The following is a 20000-nucleotide window of genomic DNA, read 5'->3' as shown; positions in this document are numbered from 1 at the left end:
CAACCCAGCCACCAGTGCTCTCGTACAATATCTGTAATGTTTCAGACGACAAAAGAACATTACATATTTGTAATGCAGTTTATAAACTGCAAAACTTGATTACTGACTGCTTGGGAGAAACGCTTCCCTTTCTTAGAACTCTTAAATCAACGAACTAAGAGCACCCCACTCCAAGCAGGGAGGGAGGGAAGGAGTTGTGGTTTCCACCTTGTAGGTCGTTAGCAGGTTTCATCTTACAAGACAATAGTAATAATAATAATAATAATAATAATAATAATAATAATAATAAAGTATCATTAAAATACGTGACAGTTGCTTTGTTTTTATTGTAAAACATATTATTTGACGGACATAACATGACATGCACACCTATGTACACAGAGTGAAGTTGTCGGGGCGTGTGAAGGACATGCGACCATTCTCCGGCTGACGGCGAGGCCCTGAGGACCACCTGGCACTGGTCAGGGCAGACGGTGACGCCTCGTTGGGCCCCACGCCGGCACGCTCCACGCCTCCATGCTGCAAGCCTCGGGGAGAGGGGCAGCCGGCAGAGGCGTGGCCCAAAGGGAGGGTGAGGGGGTGGGATTTCACAGCCAAAAAATTCCATGAAAACAAATGCTTGCTGCCTCCTAATGACGGAAAAAAAGTTTGACTAAAACTGGTATTCACTGCTTTTGTTAGACTACTGCAAATAGTTCACAAATTGGTACGTTTGTTAATAAGTCAGCGTTCCAAGCAAACATGTCAACATAAGAAAAGTTTGAAATGAAATATAATAATCTTTCATAGCCTTGGGATTTGTTAGTGTCAGGCTGGATAACACACGCCGAGAGATAATCGATAAAAACTTGAAGTCCTGGCGCGGCCCTGCGAGCCACGCGGGCCACGGTGCCCCTAATCATAACAGCAAGGGATATCATTGGCCACAACAGAACACGACAGAATACAATCATGGAGACTCAGTGAGATTGACAAGCAATTACACATTCAATAGCTTAAATGGTTTGGTATGTTTGTTCTTTTTTAACCGCTTTATTTACGGGTTCCGAGTGAGTGTTTGGCTATACGACAGACAAAGCATAAGCGTAAGATGAGGTTTGTACATGGCTGGGCGCCGGACGTCGGATGACAGCGGTGCGCCACGCGGCTGTCTGGACTCGACGGGCTGGCGGCGCCTTCCCCCTCACCCTTCACATCGATGCGATCCAACCTTATATGATTTATAGGTTAAGAATTTCAAAATGTCATACACTACTGATCCAAAACCGCCTAAAAATATATATATGCATTTTCGGAGTAGGGTTGTAAGGGGTAAGGGGGAGAAAAGTGATGAGATTTTGTTCATGTGACAACAACGTTAGCTTGAGTGTTGTATGGCGGAGAGGCCCAAGCAGCAACACTGACGGACGCACGCCAGCCACCCACTCACACGTGCAGCTCGGCGCCCTCGTGTGAGTCGCGTGGGTCATTAGGTTATTCTTTCTCATTTACACGACATAGCTTTATTATATGAACGAGTGGAGAGCCAGTACGTGCATCCTTCCTTTCTCTCTGGGCATAAGACACACGCAGTTTTGAAGATGCACCTTGCTTACATCTGACACAAATGCAACACCGACACAGTTAAAAGAATATACGCCATCGTTAGGCTGACCTGAACCTCTATATAGACTTACTGAGCTCTGTTTTGACACATAAGTGAGATTATGTAGCATTTGTCCATTTATTGCCAGCGTTATTGTTCCATCCACTTGTTTTGCTACCTGGTGCAAAAAAACACCACTTCCTGACGCCCAAGTGCTGCCCTCTATGGTGAGGGGATCGAGGAACAGCATCAGACATCCCTATTATAAAGCACTGCACCAGCCTCGCTGCCTTTATCCTTTATTTACTTGCATGGCGGGTGTTGGTGCGCTGCGGCTTGGGGCGCGGTGGTCAGGCCAGTATTCAGAAACGCTCTGCTCTCTCACACCAAGATTATTCACAAAGGGCACAGAGATGATCTGCTAGGTTCTCAAGTGTTTTTTTTTTTTTTTTGTTATTAATGTACAATTTTGTTAAATCTGTTACTATAACTGCAAATATACCGCCCAAAAACTCATGCAAATTAAACTTTGAGTCTTTAGAAAGTAGCAGGGTGAGGAGCAAAGTGTTTTAAAATAAGACCTTTGACAGGACAACGGTAACACCCACCCACCCACACCCACACCCACCCAGACACACACACACACACACACACACACAAACCTTAGTACATCTCATCTCCTTCCTCACGATTCATCTTTCGCGTTTATCATCCTGAGCCATCGAAACAAAAGTTATACACGTTTCCATGCACCGAGATTGAAAAGCTACACATTCTCACTCGCTCCTCTCACTTCATTCCACGCTGCACAACTCTCTCCCCCGCGTCCCCTCCACACATCCACACGCGACTCCCACATTCCACTCAGGGGAAGGTGATGGTGTAAAAAAAATCTATCTTGAGCTGAAACTTTCCCGCCATCACGAGGCTTTGCAGGACACCCAGGGGAGAGCAGCCTTTGTTCTCCTCAGCACGTGACTGAAACCTCCAAGAACTTCCTCTACGCTCTCCACCAACACCTGCAAGTTACCAAAGCCTGTACTATGGCCGCCCACGACCCTCCCAGCCAGCACCATCGCCACGCCCACGCTCCACGCCCACACCCAGCCGTCAGCGGGCCCCAGACGAGGAGCAGGAGCGGCGTTGAACTGCTGTGGGTTGGGGAGCGTGTCTATCAGCTCAGCCAAGACGAAGAGGGAGAGACGCACGTGGTGGTGGATTCTGTGGTCTCTTCTGTTGATCATGTCCACCAGCTCGTTCAGGGGGTTCTCGCACCGGTTCTAGAGAGAGAGAGAGAGAGAGAGAGAGAGAGAGAGAGAGAGAGAGGAGTTCATGTTAGTTAAGTTACACTATTTTTTCTTTCATAAATACACAAACTAATAAAGTATTTATTTTTAAGTACATCAAGAAATACCACTAGTGGAGGGAGAGAGGTGGTGTCTTAGTGGATAAGGTGGTGAGCGTAGGTTCGAATCCCACCACATTCTGAAGCTATGCCATTTGTCGAGTGGTTTAAAGTTACCTACATATCGCCATGATACTCAGGTTCTAGATGAGCACACTAAAGACGCGCTTGGGTGGTGATATGGGGCCTAATATGGGCACCCTTATAAATAAAATTGCCTGCGCCACTAATGGGCGGAAGCTTAACAGAGCGTCCCACATATACTCTTCAAGTATGCCTACAGGCTCTATAGGCCATAACATAAATAAATAAATAAAAGGAGCATTCAAGAAAGGAAGGACAGACTATATACTACTACTACTACTACTACTACTACTACTACTATTACTACTACTACTACTACTACCACCACCAGAGCGAGGGATGAGTCAAGGTGAGAACAAACGACCATTAAAACAAAGGAAAGGAGAAAGATTCAGTATCCAAGCCAGTTTTTACATGTCCACCGAGGGAAAATTAAGTGGAAAACTACTTGCACGAGTAACGGGATGAGTAAAGTTGTTTATGTTACAAGAGTTTACACCAAGTCCTTCTCCAGCTCCTTCCTTTCACCTGCTCAGATCCTACCTACAACCTCTTTTCCCCTTCCTATTCCTACATGCATCCTCTTCACACGCTCAGAATTTTATTTTCCTTGTTCCTTCCAGGCTTCCAGACTCTCTCTACCTAGCCTCATTTCTCCTGCTTAGATCTCTTCTCCTCTTTCTATTCCTACACATGTTCTCTTTACCTTGTTCCTACACTACTCAGAGCTCTCGTTTCCTTATTCCTTCCCACACCTATACTCAGATTATCTCTAGCCTCATTTCACCTACTCAGATCCAGCCTAATCTCTTTCCCCCTACCTATTACACATATCCTCTTCAGCTTCCTTCTTACACCTACTCAGAGTTTTCGCTCCCTTACTCCTTTCCACACCTATACTCAGATTATCTTTAGCCTAATTTCTCCTACTAAGATCCTGCCTCACCCCTTTCCCCCTTTCTATTCTTACACATATCCTCTTTACCTTGCTTCCTACACCCACTCAGAACTTTCTTTTCCTTGTTCCTTTCTTCTATCCTCATTTCTTCTTTCTAAATCCATTCGTATCCTCTCTAGCTTTCCTCCTTTCTGCAGCTACACACATTTTCTCTATCTTTTATACACCCAAATCTTCCCTATCTTTGAGATGAGATTGTCTTTGAAATGGCACTCCCTCACGTGTTTTTTCTCACTTTCTTTTTCTTTTATTATCCAAAACTTATGCATTGTTCTTTTTGTTTCCTCAGGTATGTTCCTGTAATGTGTTCTTTCTCCTACTTAAACTCATTCACAGATTCTCTCTCTCTCCACAGACACCCTGCTTCCTAAACCTAAACATATAACTTCTCCTTCCATTAGCACTCTTCTTAACCTCAAACTCACACCACCTGCACCACGCCCAAACACCTTATGACACTAAATATTCACCCCACCAGCAAACTTTTTCGTACCTCCCCCTTTCTCAGCACCTCATTACAACTCTAGATTAGTCTGGCCTTCAAAGACTACCACCGTTTTCTTTTTCTAACATTCTTCTCACTCTGGTCTTCGCTCTGCTCCCTCCGCTCCTTTCACACCCACGTTTTTCTCTTCCTCTCTCCCTCTGTGACGCTCTTAGAAGCTATTTTTTCCCCTGCACTCTGGTTCTCTTACATCCTTTTGGAAGCGTTTTCCTCTTGCTTCCCTTGTCCTCCCCGCCCACGCTGTCTCTTAACCCACTCTCCGCCAACGCCTCCTCTTCTGAGTCTTCTCACTCCCTCCTGACACACACACAAACTTGTAAAACATAGAGATTCTTTTCACGCGTCCCAGACTTTCTGAACTCTCAACACTCACGCTAATTTCAGGTACGTACATCCTCTTCAACTATTTCAACGTTCTACTTGTTACACTGCACCTCCTCTATTCAAAACGGTGAGAGGTAACACGCATGCTACATAATGTAATATAAATCCTTCTAAAAGCATTTAAAATTCTTTCATATACTCCGTAATTCTTTTCTGGCGCTTCAAGGTTCTATGAATCACCACTAAAAAGACACAAACGATCCTTCTCTATCATCCAAGCCTTCATTAAAAGCATCTAACACTTTTATGTAAGCCATGATTCCTTTCTGACGCTTTTAAACTTCATAAAACATTATTAAAAGACACAATTACCTTCTCTGTCACCCAAACCTTCATTAAAAGCATCTAATACTCTTCCCAACATGACCTTATCCTCTTAATCATTTCACAGCACTTAACGACATACAAAACACTTATTACGTTAATGAAACTTCTACAAAACGTACTCTATGCTCTTTTGAAATAGGTTCTGATCATCTCTGGTTCAGGTTTACACCACCAAAGGACTATAACTAAAGACACTCGAACACCTTTTGTTGTATTCAATTAAAAAAAAAAAAAAAAAAAAAAAATATATATATATATATATATATATATATATATATATATATATATATATATATATATATATATATATATATATATATATATATATATATATATATACAGTATTCGTTATCTGCAAGATCTGATGCTACACAACACTTCTAAGGGACACATGTAAGACTTTCTACACCACAGGAAGTCTTCTTAACCCATAGCAGCTTTTTCCACTGGAATCTGATGTCCACTTAGAGAAAAATCATAAATTTGACATTAGAATATGATATCGCCACGGTCCGCCTCCCCTATGCATCACCACAAGACACTCACCACTTCCTCCTGCAGCATATAGCGAGTGTAGTTGTGGCCGCCAATGCCTGAGGAGAGCTGCACGTGGCGAACCTGAAGCACCAAGTTGTCCTGGGTATGTTGGAGAAGTTCTAGGCGACACTCCTCCTGCAGGGATTAAAATATATGAGTTTGTCATTAATCATTCCGTTTTCTTTAACGTTTTCTTTTTATTATTACTGTTATTATTTGTTTATTTTCTTTATGGTAATGTTTCCAAAGTATCTTTTCTTGTGATTGTATTTTTTTTTATAGGTTTATTGTATTTTGTGATAGCGTTGTCTTATCCTTATTCTTTTTCCTCTCCTTCCTTTTTTCTGTATTGTGTTCTATTCACTTCTAATTCTTGTGAGTGCGTCTCTCTCTCTCTCTCTCTCTCTCTCTCTCTCTCTCTCTCTCTCTCTCTCTCTCTCTCTCTCTCCATTAAAACTACGACATTTCCCTTCTCTCTCTTGCCTTTTGTTCCTTTTCCCGTTTTTCCTTCCTTCCTACCTTCCTTTCTCACAAATTAACTGCTTCCCTTTCTTTTAATTCTTTTCCTTCTGTCTAGCCTCTCTTTGTCTAATCTTACGTAACTCACAGCACAAGACAGTGACTACAAAACATACCAGATTAATTTTTCCTCTCTCTCTCTCTCTCTCTCTCTCTCTCTCTCTCTCTCTCTCTCTCTCTCTCTCTCTCTCTCTCTCTCTCTCTCTAAGTTTCCGTCTTTAACCTCTTCAGTACTAGATTTCATACTGCTTCATAAAATAGTGAAGTCTCTGGAACACTAACCTTCTGACCTCCATAGACCTTTCCTAATATAATGAAGTCTAATTATGCCCAAAACTCGTCGTAAAAGTGCGTTCTAGTATTAATGAGGCAAATTTTTGGTAGAGTACTTTTAAATAAGCTTTAGTAGAAGTTGGCAGGGTTTTCAAGTGTGGTGTCATGATACTGTTGATGTTTGAAGTAATATGTATCATTAGTGGAGAATCTTAGCTCGAATACGAATACGAATAAGGTTTTCTAGAAGTTGTCATGGTTTTCGAGTGTATTGTCATGATACTGTTGATGTTTTGATAAGGATTATGTATCATTAGCAGGGAATCTTAATCTTAGTTCGTATATGTTTTGATAAGAATTACTGGTTGTCGTGGTTTTTGAGTGTGACGTCATGAGCCTGTTGATGTCTTAAGTAAGGTTGTGTACCATTAGTAGGGGAAGAAACAAATATATCCTTCATAGCATCTCTGAAAATGTAACTTATGAGAGAACAAATTAGGCGTTTAATAGACTGTAGTGGAAGAGATCAGTACTTTCAAATGTGTTTAACGAGAACTCTGAATTATAACTGAGAGAGAGAGAGAGAGAGAGAGAGAGAGAGAGAGAGAGAGAGAGAGAGAGAGAGAGAGAGAGAGAGAGAGAGAGAGAGACTGAAACCTATCTTATTACTACTGTGTCCTATGAAAAAAAACAACAGCAATTAGAGAAAACAAAGCTATCCAACTCGGTCTTCAAGAATGATTAACAAGAGGTGGCGTATAAATGAAAAAAAAAGCAACTTGAAAATATAATCACAGTAATTATTCTTGTGGTTAAAAAAAAATGATCAGAAAAAACGAGAATAAACAAGGAATGCTGTATAAATAAGAGAGAGAGAGAGAGAGAGAGAGAGAGAGAGAGAGAGAGAGAGAGAGAGAGAGAGAGAGAGAGAGAGAGAGAGAGAGAGAGAGAGAGAGACCAGAACACGTAACAAATCATCCCTGTGACTTCAAAACAAACAACCAGACAAATAACAAACAAACGGTCTTAATGAGAGAATAAAAGTTTTCCACCATAAATCACTGAAATAGATCAAAGTTTTCAAGTGTTTTCCTGCTTCTGGTGATCGTTAAACCAACCCTCTATACTGTAAACAAATGAAAACACCCCTGAAAACTCAACAAACCCCTAATAATACAAAAAATAATAATAAATAAATAAATAAGAACAGAAAAACAAAAGAAAACGAGATCAAGGCAAAAGTATAGACGCAACAAAAAGTATAGACACGAGACACTCACTCCCATCTCAGAAGACAGAGTACTGAACATTGTCTGGAGCGGAACAAGAGCATCCAACACTCCTCCATTGGTCTCGGCTCTCAAGATGGCTTCCTCCTGCCTGCTGAAGCCCACCATAAGGAAGAGACCCATTGGAAGCTGCTGCTGGTAATCCTCTGTAGGGGAAGACGAAGATGTATAAGAAAGAGGAGGTTAAATATATGTGGGATCGAAGATGAAAGGAATAGGATAAAAAGATTGGTTAGGAGAGATGAAGGAGGAGAAAGAAGGATGGGAAGGAAAGGATGAAAAAGATGAATTAATTTAAGTTTTTTTATTATTGCTCTCTCTCTCTCTCTCTCTCTCTCTCTCTCTCTCTCGATTTTCACTTTCTTTTTCTTTTCCCTTTTTCCCTTTCACGTGCCAACTATTTTCTCTTACGCTCCCTCCTCGCCTTTCATCTCTATTTTTCCTATTTCTTTGCAGTGCGCTCTCTCTCTCTCTCTCTCTCTCTCTCTCTCTCTCTCTCTCTCTCAAGCAGCTTATCGCGTGTGGAAAGTTCTTATATTTATCTTTCAAGGTCTCTCTCTCTCTCTCTCTCTCTCTCTCTCTCTCTCTCTCTCTCTCTCTCTCTCTCTCTCTCTCTCTCAATGTTATCAAAGGTTGCTTTTAAGGCTGTAGGCACAGATGAACAAGATTTCTACATTACCAACACCAGAAACCTAATGAAGAACACGGCTAATCATCTCTGTGGCCTTGGAAACTTTGAAAGAGAGAGAGAGAGAGAGAGAGAGAGAGAGAGAGAGAGAGAGAGTGTAAATCATTTCTCAGACTCCCTCCCCTCCCCTCTTCTTCCCTTCCCTTCCCTTCCCTGACTCACTCGTCCGTGGCCTCATGCAGATGAAGTCCCCGGAGTAACATATGCACTGGCCCCTGTTGTACTGGTAAGCTGGGGCGTTGTGGTTATACACGGCGTAGCTCGTCTCGCATGGCTTGTTCTCAATGCAGCCCAGCACCTGACGGGGGGGTAAAGAGATATATATAGATAGATACATAGATAGATAGATAGGTAGATAAATAGATAGATAAATAAATAGACAGATAGGTAGACGGATAGGTAGGTATGTAGGAAGGTAGATAGATAGACATAAAGATAGATAGATAGGTAGGTAGGTAGACAGATAGATCGATAGAAAAATAGGTATGGAGAGAGAGAGAGAGAGAGAGAGAGAGAGAGAGAGAGAGAGAGAGAGAGAGAGAGAGAGAGAGAGTTTGTGTGTGTTTACGCTTCATTAGGCTGGAATCTGAGTGAAAGAGAATGTTGGAACGGAAATATTGGTAAAGCAAAGTGTTGTTGGGTTCGTCAAATTAGGTTAGGTTAGGTTAGGCGAGGTTTTAGAGAGAGAGAGAGAGAGAGAGAGAGAGAGAGAGAGAGAGAGAGAGAGAGAGAGAGAGAGAGAGGGAGGCAGACAGACAGGGAAAGGTCATCTGTATGTAAGAAAAAAAAAACAAGAAGGGGAACATGGAAAAAGGAAACCAGGATATAGGAAAATCACTGCAGAGAGAGAGAGAGAGAGAGAGAGAGAGAGAGAGAGAGAGAGAGAGAGAGAGAGAGAGAGAGAGAGAGAGAGAGAGAGAGTCAAAGAAAACGAGGAAGAAGTGATGGCTAGGCTACGACCACACCACCCCCCACCAACCAGGCTAGGCTAGACGGTCAAGGCCACTCCCTCCCGTCATGGTAACCTGGTAACTTCCTCAAATCTCCTCTCACCGATTCGAACTCCATCTTGCACTGCCAAAATCCCTTAAATGAATCCTAAGTTAAGAAAATAAGGAAGAAATAGGAGAAAAAAAAAAGGAAGAAGAAGAACCCGAGCTATCCCAAATCCTTAAGAAGAAGAACAGAAGAGGAAGAAAAACGAATTATCCTTAATGAAGATCCTAAGTTTAAAAAAGAAGAAGAAAAGGATAAGGAAGAATTCTTAAATTGATCCTAGGTTAAGAAAGAAAAGAAGAAGAAGAAGAAGAAGAAGAAGAAGAAGAAGAAGAAGAAGAAAAGGAGAGGAAGATAAAAAACGAGTTATTCTAATACGGTAGGATGAGAAAGGAGAGAAAATGGATATGGAGGTCGTGAGAGAGAGAGAGAGAGAGAGAGAGAGAGAGAGAGAGAGAGAGAGAGAGAGAGAGAGAGAGAGAGAGAGAGAGAATGTGTGTATGTGTAGAGTCAACATCTAAAAAGAAAGACGAAAAAATGAGTAAATTGATATTGTAAGATTTTTTTTTGCACATTTTTTCTTCTTTCATGTCCAAACAAGAGTGACATTTTTCTTTTCTTCTTCTTCTTCTTCTTTTTTGTAATGAAATGTCACAAGATACATGGAGAAGAGACATACATAGAAAAAAACTTGAAAAAAACAATTGTATAAAAAAACATTTGGTGACAGGTGAGATGACTAAAAACTGTGTGTGTGTGTGTGTGTGTGTGTGTGTGTGTGTGTGTGTGTGTGTGTGTGAGTGTTAAAAGTCCACAGTGTATGTACATGTAGACACACACACACACACACACACACACGAACGTATGTAGCATGTATGTATGTATATATGCAAAGATGTCACGCAACTTATTAACGAGAGAGAGAGAGAGAGAGAGAGAGAGAGAGAGAGAGAGAGAGAGAGAGAGAGAGAGAGAGAGAGAGAGAGAGAGAGAGAGAGAGAGAGAGACTCACCTTACACTTCACAGATTTGTTACTCTCACAGAAGCAGATCTCGGTACAGTCTTTATCTCCTTTCACGTAGAGCTGAAAGAGAAAGAGAGAGAAAGAGAGATTACTTTATGTCACCACCACCACCACCACCACCACCACCTCCTCCTCCTCCTCCTCCTCCTCCTTTTAATTGCACGTATCTTTTCTTCCCTTCTCTTCTTCCCTCTCATCATCTGCTCATCATCTTCCTACCTTCATTAAATTGCTGTTATTCCTCCTCCTCCTCCTCCTCCTCCTCCTCCTCCTCCTCCTCCTCCTCCTCCGTTTCTTCTTCCACCTTCTCTTCTTTTTCTTTCTCGTTTGCTTTTTCTTTGATCATTATTGCTCCTCATCCTCACTTTCTTCCTCGTCCTCCTCTTCTTCTTCCTCCTCCCCTTCCTGGTCTTCTTTCTTCTCCTCACTTCCTCTTTCTCTTATTTTCCGTTTGTTTTTCTCTTTGTCTGAATTATTGTTCGTTTGCTTTTGTTCTTTATCTTCCTGTTCTTTCTCTTCCTCTTCCTCGTTTTCTTCTTCTTCTTCTTCTTCTTCTTCTTCTTCTTCTTCTTCTTCTCATTATTCTGCTCACTTGTTCATCTTCTTTCCTTTATACGATTTTCCATCTTCTTCTTTCTTTTTTTCTCCTGTTTTTCCATTCTCTTCCTTTTCCTCCTTTTTCTTTTCCTCTTCTCTCTCTCTCTCTCTCTCTCTCTCTCTCTCTCTCTCTCTCTCTCTCTCTCTCTCTCTCTCTCTCTCTCTCTCTCTCTCTCTCTCTCTCTCTCTCTCTCTCTCTCTCTCTCTCTAAAGAAACTACTGCTACTACTACTACTACTACTACTACTACTACTACTACAACAACAACAACAACAACCACCACTACTACTACTACTACTACTACTGCTACTACTACTACCACTACCACTACAACAACAACAACAACAACACCACCATTACTACTACCACCACACTGCCACTGCTGCTGCTACCACAACAACAACAACAACAACAACACTACTACTGCTTACTACCACTACTAATGCTGCTACCACTACTACTAACAACTGCAACTAACTACTGCTGCTACTGCTACTGCAACAACAACTACTACTACTACTACTATAAAACAACAACAAAACAACTACTACTACACTACTGCTACTGTACTGCTACTACAACAAAAAACGACTACTACTACTACTACTACTCTACAACAACAACAAGAACAACAACAACAACAACAACAACAACTACTACTACTACTACTACTACTACTACTACTACTACTACTACTACTACTACTACTACTACTACAACTACTACTACAAGAACAACAACAACAACAACAACAACAACAACAACAACAACAACTACTACTACTACTATAACAACAACTACTACTACTACTACTACTACTATAACAACAACAACTACTACTACTACTACTACTGCTTCAACAACAACAACAACAACAACAACAACAACAACAACTACTACTACTACTACTACTACTACTACTACTACTGACGAGGAGAGATATAATAAAAAAAACAGCAATAACAAATGGAAAGAAGGAAAGGATAGAATAGAAATAAGGAAATCACTCGAGGAAAGAAGGAACTGACGGGTGAATAAGAAATGAAGGAATGAATGAATGAAGGTAGGAAGGAAAAAAATGAGTAAATAGATAAATAGATGACAGAAAATACGTAGAGAGAAAGGAATGAAGGAAGAAATGTTGAAAATAAGTTAGTTAATGGACGAATGAAGAAATGAAGGAATGAATGAAGGTAGAAAGGAGGGGGAAAATGAGTCAAAAGATGAATAAAAGAGGTAAAAAAAAGAAGGAAAGAAAGAAAAGAAGAAAGGAATAAAAATTGAAAGATAGATAAAAATGAACGAATAAAAGAAAAAAAAAAGAAAAGAAAGAATGAATGAATGAAGATAAAAGATGCAAAAAAAAAAATGTAAAAAAAAAACCCGTAGAAAGAAAGGAAGAAAGGAATAAACAGTGAAAGATGGATAATAAATGAATGCATAAAGGAAAGAATGAAAGAAATAATGAATGAAGGTAAAAGATGCCAAAAAAAAAAAAAGAAAAGAAAAAATATAAAGAGAAAAATAATAGAGAAAAATATCGATAAACGTCGCGAGAAAAATGAATGAACGAATGAAGGAAGGAAGGAAGGAAGGAAGGAATGAAGACAAAATATACAAATAAAAGTAGAAAAGGAGGAAAAAAAAGGAATAGAGAAACAAAAATACATAAACGTCGTGGGAGAAGGTAATGAATGAGTGAAGGGGAGAATGAAAGAAGGAAAGAAAAAAATGACTCAAGAATATGCAATTGAAATATGAAAAAAGTAAAAATTGAATGAAAAAAAGCCAATAAACGTGGCAGCAAAGTTAATGAATGACTGGAAAGAAAAAGGAATGAAAAAAAATGAATGAAGGAAAGAAGGAAAGCAGAAACAAATATGAATGACTGGAAAGAAAGAAGAAATGAAAAAAATGAATGAATGAAGGAAAGAAGGAAAGCAGAAACAAATATGAATGACTGGAAAGAAAGAAGGAATGAAAAAATGAATGAATGAAGGAAAGAAGGAATGAAAGAATGAATGAATGAAGGAAGGAAAGTAGGAACAAATACTTACCCTTGTGCTCTCTTCCACTTCCAAAATACGAGGGCGAGACTCCCATTCCCTTACAATCTTACAATATTCTGGAAAAAGAAAAGAAAAGAGAAAAATAAACACAACACACAAACAGACATACACACACACACACACCTCCGCTCCTCCCTCCTCTCTCCCCTACACACGTAATGAAAAGCTAATTAACCAACATTCCTGGGCTTTTCTATATAGGTTTTTTAATCTATATTCCAATTAACCTTATTAACTTCATTAACGCCCCTCACTTTTCATAGCCTCCGCCGCCCAATAGGAAGAGACAGAACGCGGCTTCCTTCTCCCTCATTGGCTGGGAAGGAATACGTTAACGCCTCTGATTGGCTGGCAGGAGTAGTGACGTAATGGTCGTATAAAGGTTAGGCTAGATTGCGTTGGAATGCTAATACGCTCATATACACACGCACATTCATAATCCCATGCATACAAATGTGGTGTATTTAAGCAGATGACTTCATGATATACTTTGATACTTAAAATACTCGCACTGCATCAAAATTATACACGATTCTAAGGGTGAATTGCGAATACGTAATGTTTTTTTTCTTTTTCCTTTTTTTCTTTTCTTTTTTTCGAGGTTATCTGTCTAATTATGAATTCTGGTCGTTAAAGATAATGATTGCAGAGAGAGAGTGAGTGGAAATGATAAAACTGTGATCTCCTTAGTGATGTGAATTATCGTGTGTACGTCGATGTTTGTTTCGCGTAAGATAGCGATAAAACTGATAAGCTTCCAGTGTATTTCTTTCTTCTTTTATTTATTTTTTTCCTTTTCTTTTTTTCTCTCTCATTCTTTTTCTTGTATAAAAATCTAATGTCTTTTTTTCTTTTCCGTGATAGTGTACGTCAATCTTTCCCTCCACGTACGATAGTTTTAAGCAGACGAGTTTCCACTATTCTTTTTTTCTTTCTTTCTTTTTTTTTTTTTTCGTTTGGCTTAATGAAGAGTTATCGCACACTAACCTTGGTATCTACTGTATGTAACTTAATCCATAACCATTTCACAAGTAGCTCCATTACAGATCAGCGTACATCAATGTTTCTTTCCGGTGTACGATTACAATAAACCTCCCATTATGAACTACCGTACGCCGTCATCCAATTGTCGTACTTCACGCGACCTCTACTAATGCCACTTCCTAAGCTCCTAAAAGTCAACAGTTGCCAATTCCTACGGAGAGAAGCGAGATGAAATGTCAACGCTGAAAATATAACACATAAATTACTTACTTTCTGGAAGGGTCGTGGTGGGCGAGGTAGTAGTAGTAGTAGTGGTCGTAGTAGTAGTCGTGGTGGTCGAAGTGGTCGTCGTAGTGGTAGTAGTAGTGGTAGTCGGCGGGGGAGTGGTGGTAGTAGTCGTAGAAGTGGTAGTAGTAGTGGTGGGAGGAGGAGTGGGTGGCGGGGTGGTGGTGCTGGTGGTGGTGGTGGTGACGGGGGTGATGGGGAGTCTGGGGGAGGGGGAGGGGGCGGGGGAGGGGAGAAGGGGTCGGTGTCCTCCCCAAGGGTCACCAGCACTCCGAGTTTAGGGATGCGGTGTCCCTCCTCAGCCTCGGGGAGTGGGTGGATCAGCCCGCCAGGCCGCCGCGGCTCCACTGCGAAAGAAGACACACAACACTTGAATAAACACACTTCAAAGGATGGTTTTAGAAGGAAATACACCAAATACACAAGGAAAAGAATATGATACACTCTATGAAGTCTTTGAAGGAAATACATTACAGAAAATACTCTATGAAATTTGGGAAGGAAGAAAAAAATACACTCTTTATGGAATTAGTGAAGGATATACACGAAATACACTAAAAAAGGAAAAAAAAGAAATACTCTATGAAGTCTTTGAAGGAAATACAGTAAAGGAAATAATACTCTATGAAATTAGGGAAGGATATACACGAAATACACAAAAAATAAACTCTATAGAATCAGGGAAAGAAATACACGAAATACACTAAAAACATACTCTCTCTCTATGGAATTAAGGAAAAAATGCACGAAATACACACACACAAAAAAAAAAACATTCTCTATGAAATTTGTGAAAGAAATACACGATACACTAAAGAAAATACACTCCATGAAATCTGGAAAGAAATTACACGCAGATATACAGAAAATAGTTCAAAATATTCATCTTTTTTCGATTGTTTAGGGAAATGGTGAGAAAACACGGCATTTGTATTATTTTAAAGAGAAAGAAGCAGAAAACTTGGAAGAATGTAATTTTTAAGGTGTTTTTGAAAAGAAATACACAGAAAACACTTTTAACTCCTTCAGTATTGGGACACGTTTTTACCTTAAGACTTGTGTACGATTAGACCATTTAATTTTTACATTAGGAAAGGTTTATGGAGGTCGGAAGATTAATGGCCAGAGTCTTCACTATTTTAATCTCCCACATGAGTTTCTGAAGACGTATAAAACCACCAAATATTGTAAGCAGAATGAATGTGGAAACGCGTCATGGTACTGAAGGGTTAAATACACTTGTTTGATTTATTTCGTGAGGAGCAAAGGAACATTGGAAAGAGGTCTTGATTTTTTTTTTAAGGAAATATACTTAAAATAACTTAACAGAAATTACTCTTAGTTTTTTTTCTCTTTTAACGAACTATGTAAAAAAAAAAGAATAATAGAAGAAAAGAAAAGAATAAATTAAAAAAAATACGACATACACAGAAATACACATACGTAAATATTATCTTCCTACACCCTTTTACATTTCCCTCGTATAAATAATAAAGAAAAAAAAACTGAACTTAAAAAAAATATCGTCATACATGCACACACTCTAACCACACACACACACACACACACACACACACACACACACGTACCAGTTTCCATCTTGTCTCTTCCTCTTCCTTTCTTTCTGCTTAGCTTGTCTGTTAATATAATAGTTTGTTTTTCTCCTCTCCTCCTCTTCTCTTCCTCCTCCAGTTCTTCCGCCTTCACTCTCTCCGCCTCTGCCTTCTCTTGCTGCTTCATTCTCTTCATCTCCTTCTCTTCCTTCTCTCTTCTCTTCTCCATCAGGTAACTAAGCTGAGATTCAACTGGTGAAAGGAGGAAGAGAAAGAATGGTGATAAAAGATGTAATGGTGAAATAATGATGATAAGTGATTGCAACGAAGGAGGAGGAAGAGAGAATGAAAGTGTGAGAGAGAGAGAGAGAGAGAGAGAGAGAGAGAGAGAGAGAGAGAGAGAGAGAGAGAGAGAGAGAGAGAGAGAGAGAGAGAGAGAGAGAGAGAGAGAGAGAGAGAGAGAGAGAGAGAGAGAGAGAAACAGATTAAAAGACAGATAAGTAGACAGATAAACAAACAGACAGATAGACAAACAAAAGACAAACAGTGAGAAACAGATAGAAACATGACACACACACACACACACACACACACACACACACACACACACACACACACACACACACTCACCTACACACGGGTTGCCCCAAAGAAGACGTTTCCAAGACAGACACTGGTTAACCTCTCTCACTCCCTCCTGTTTACACTCGCAGGCTGTGTGTAGACGCGTTCCTAGCAGCCCCACCACACCCTCCCTGCAATCCTCGACGCTGCCTGCACATACCCCAGTCAGGAGGTCAGACGCGCACCCCACCTCGTACTGCTCCAGACTGTACCTGTGTTGGAAGAAAGTCAAAGGTTAGGTTAGGTTAGGTTGGGTTAGGTTGAAGTACAAGTGAGGTCAGCTTAGGTAAAGTCGAGTTAGATTAGGCTAAATTACGTTAGGTTATGTTGGGTTAGGTGGGGATAAGTTAGGTTAGGTTAGGTTAGGACAGGTTTTAATTCTTAATAAGGGTGGGGTAGCTAGGTTAAATTAGATCATGTTAGGTTAGGTTAGATTAGGTTAGGTCAGGTTTGGCTATGTTATGTTAGGTCATGTTGGGTCAGGTTAGAATTGTTAGTAAGGTTGGGTTAGGTTAGGGTAAGTTAAGGTTTAGTAAGGTTTTATGAAGTTAAGTTAGGTTAGGTTGGGATTGGTTACACTTGTTAAGAAAATGTGGATAAAAGAAAATAACTGAAGCTGCAAGAAGTCTTAAGGTCTACATTTAGCAGCTCTTGGTCAGATGTGTGTGTGTGTGTGTGTGTGTGTGTGTATTCACTGTTTGATCTGCTGCAGTCTCTGACGAGACAGCCAGACGTTACCCTACGGAACGAGCTCAGAGCTCATTATTTCCGATCTTGGGATAGGTCTGAGACCAGGCACACACCACACACCGGGACAACAAGGTCACAACTCCTCGATTTACATCCCGTACCTACTCACTGAGGTGAACAGCACCTACACGTGAAAGGAGACACACCAAATATCTCCACCGGCCGGGGAATCGAGAGCCAGCTCTAACCACTGAGAGAGAGAGAGAGAGAGAGAGAGAGAGAGAGAGAGAGAGAGAGAGAGAGAGAGAGAGAGAGAGAGAGAGAGAGAGAGAGAGAGAGAGAGAGAGAGAGAGAGAGAGAGCGTGTGTGTAGTTTGCTAATTGGTAAAGGATGTTGTGTGTGTTTAATGAGACGTGGGAGGTGCAATGAATTGAGCATACACATACACACACACACACACACACACACACACACACACACACACACACACACACACACACACACACACACACACACACACATACACACACACACATTGACACACAACGAACCAACCTTGTTATCGAGAGAAACCTTTGCATTCTCTCTCTCTCTCTCTCTCTCTCTCTCTCTCTCTCTCTCTCTCTCTGATTTGATATTTGAACGTATTTCACTCTTATTTTTTACTAGATCGAAAAGAATATGAACCTAACCTAACCTAACTTTGATCTAACTCAACCTAACGTAACCCAATTCCACCTGAGCTAACCTGACCGGCCTCACCTGCAGACCCTATCAGTGCGGCAGTCCTGGCCGAGGTGGTGGCACTGGGACACGGGCAGGGAGTCCACGTTGAGGGCGCAGGACGGGTGGAGGCGTTCCTGGGCCTGCTGACACGGGCTGTTCTCTCGGTCCTCGCGAACTCTGACCAGGGAAAGTAGAAGCGATTTTTGATGGTGGAAATGCACAAATAAAAATAAATAAATAAATAGATAAATAAATGAATAAAAAAAACCTCTGTAATTTTTTAAAGAAAGGAAAGAAGACGTAAATACTTGGAAGAATATAACTTTTAGGAGTTCTTGAAAGGAAATACACAGAAAACACTTAAAAACGCACTTGTCTGATTGGCCCGCTTAGATGTCAGTCCCCGAGCAGGTCTGAGAGGAGAGAGTTAGCCGAAAGAATGAAATAAGTGACTTGAAACTTCCCTCTTAAATGAGTTCAGGTCTTAGGAAGATGGAAATACAGAAGCAAGTAGGGAGTTCCAGAGGGTACCAGAGAAAGAGATGACAATAGTGATTCCTCTTCTTATTTTTCTTATCTTTCTTATTGATGATAGTGATGATGATGTATATATTTGTATTTATGTAAGTCTAGACATTTCATTTTCCGATTTTTCCTGTCTCTTCTAGTGTTCTGGTTGACTGGAATCCACAAAAGAGTGAAGTGTGAGAAGAGAGCTGGGAAACACTACGAAAGAAGAAGACATGAAAGAAACCGGAAAAGACACGACATACATTGGGAAATAAAAAAAAGACACGAAACAAACTCGGAGAGACTTGAAAGAGAACAGAATAAACTTAGAGAGACTAAAAGAGAAAACTGGGAGAGAAAAAAAAAAAAGACAGGAGAGACTGGGAGACAAAAAAAAAAAAAAAAGGCGAAAGAAACTGAAGAGAAAAAAAAACGAAGACAAATACACGGAACAAACTGATACTAAAAAAAGAGAGAAAAAAAAACTGCAAAAACTATGAAAAAAAAAACACCAACAAAACTAAGAGAGAGACTAAGAAAGACAGAAAAAGCAAGAAAGAAGAAAGACAGCGGAGAGACAAGGAGAGGCCGAGATGAGACAGAAAGAGACCACAGAAAGACGTAGGAGAGATTCAAAGAGATGAAGAAAAAAAAAAAAAAGCTAAATAGAAGTAAGAGACAGAAAAAATAACCATCACTAGACACAAAAAATGAGACAAAGAGACAAAGAAGAGAAGAAAAAAGATTAAAAAAGAGAACTTGACCATAAAGGAATAACAGAGAGAGATTAGAGACACTGAGAAGAAACTAAGAGAGATAAGATAGGGCTGGGAGGGTCTAGGGAAGGAGTGAAGGGACGGGAAGGGAGAAGAAGGGACGGGAAGGGACAAGAAGGGACGGAAAAGGACGGGAAGGGGGAAGGGACAAGAAGAGACGGGAAGCGGCGGGAAGGGACGGAAGAGACGGGAAGGGACAAGAAGGGACGGGAAGAGACGGGAAGGGACGGGAAGAGACTGGAAGAGACAAGAAGGGACGGAAGGGGCGGGAAGGGACGGAAAAGGGTAAAAAGTTAAGGTCTGTACATTCTAAGTTGATCTGAATTAACTGTGAAAATGTGTGTGTGTGTGTGTGTGTGTGTGTGTGTGTGTGTGTGTGTGTGTGTGTGTGTGTGTGTGTGTGTGTGTGTCGTGACGCAATTCCGTTCACCGGTGCGACAAATTTCAAATCAATGACTCTTGAAACGCACTCACGCACGTGCACACGCACGCGCGCGCAGGCACGCACGCACACAAACGAACACACACACACACACACACACACACACACACACACAGAGAGAGAGAGAGAGAGAGAGAGAGAGAGAGAGAGAGAGAGAGAGAGAGAGAGAG

At 40.7% G+C, this 20000-nt stretch overlaps 1 protein-coding gene across 1 annotated transcript in view; it reads right to left on the bottom strand.

Annotated features, from left to right (window-relative positions):
• Positions 1–309: 309 nt before the first annotated feature.
• The window catches only part of LOC123508533, a 50282-nt gene continuing 30591 nt past the window's right edge, over positions 310–20000 (bottom strand). The window contains exons 8-18 of the mRNA XM_045262269.1: positions 18139–18279; positions 16693–16898; positions 16099–16314; positions 14627–14856; positions 14495–14588; positions 13229–13296; positions 10563–10634; positions 8717–8852; positions 7858–8012; positions 5795–5920; positions 310–2865 (exon numbers count right to left, since the gene is read on the bottom strand). Coding sequence (XP_045118204.1) covers positions 2506–2865; positions 5795–5920; positions 7858–8012; positions 8717–8852; positions 10563–10634; positions 13229–13296; positions 14495–14588; positions 14627–14856; positions 16099–16314; positions 16693–16898; positions 18139–18279 — 1804 coding nt within the window. The 3' untranslated portion in view covers positions 310–2505. The remainder of the gene's footprint in view (positions 2866–5794; positions 5921–7857; positions 8013–8716; positions 8853–10562; positions 10635–13228; positions 13297–14494; positions 14589–14626; positions 14857–16098; positions 16315–16692; positions 16899–18138; positions 18280–20000) is intronic.

The sequence above is a fragment of the Portunus trituberculatus genome, chromosome 25 (genome assembly GCF_017591435.1).
Source record: "Portunus trituberculatus isolate SZX2019 chromosome 25, ASM1759143v1, whole genome shotgun sequence".
NCBI lineage: Eukaryota > Metazoa > Arthropoda > Malacostraca > Decapoda > Portunidae > Portunus > Portunus trituberculatus.
Note: the sequence above shows the minus strand (reverse complement) of the source record. Positions and strands in the feature narration are given on the sequence as shown.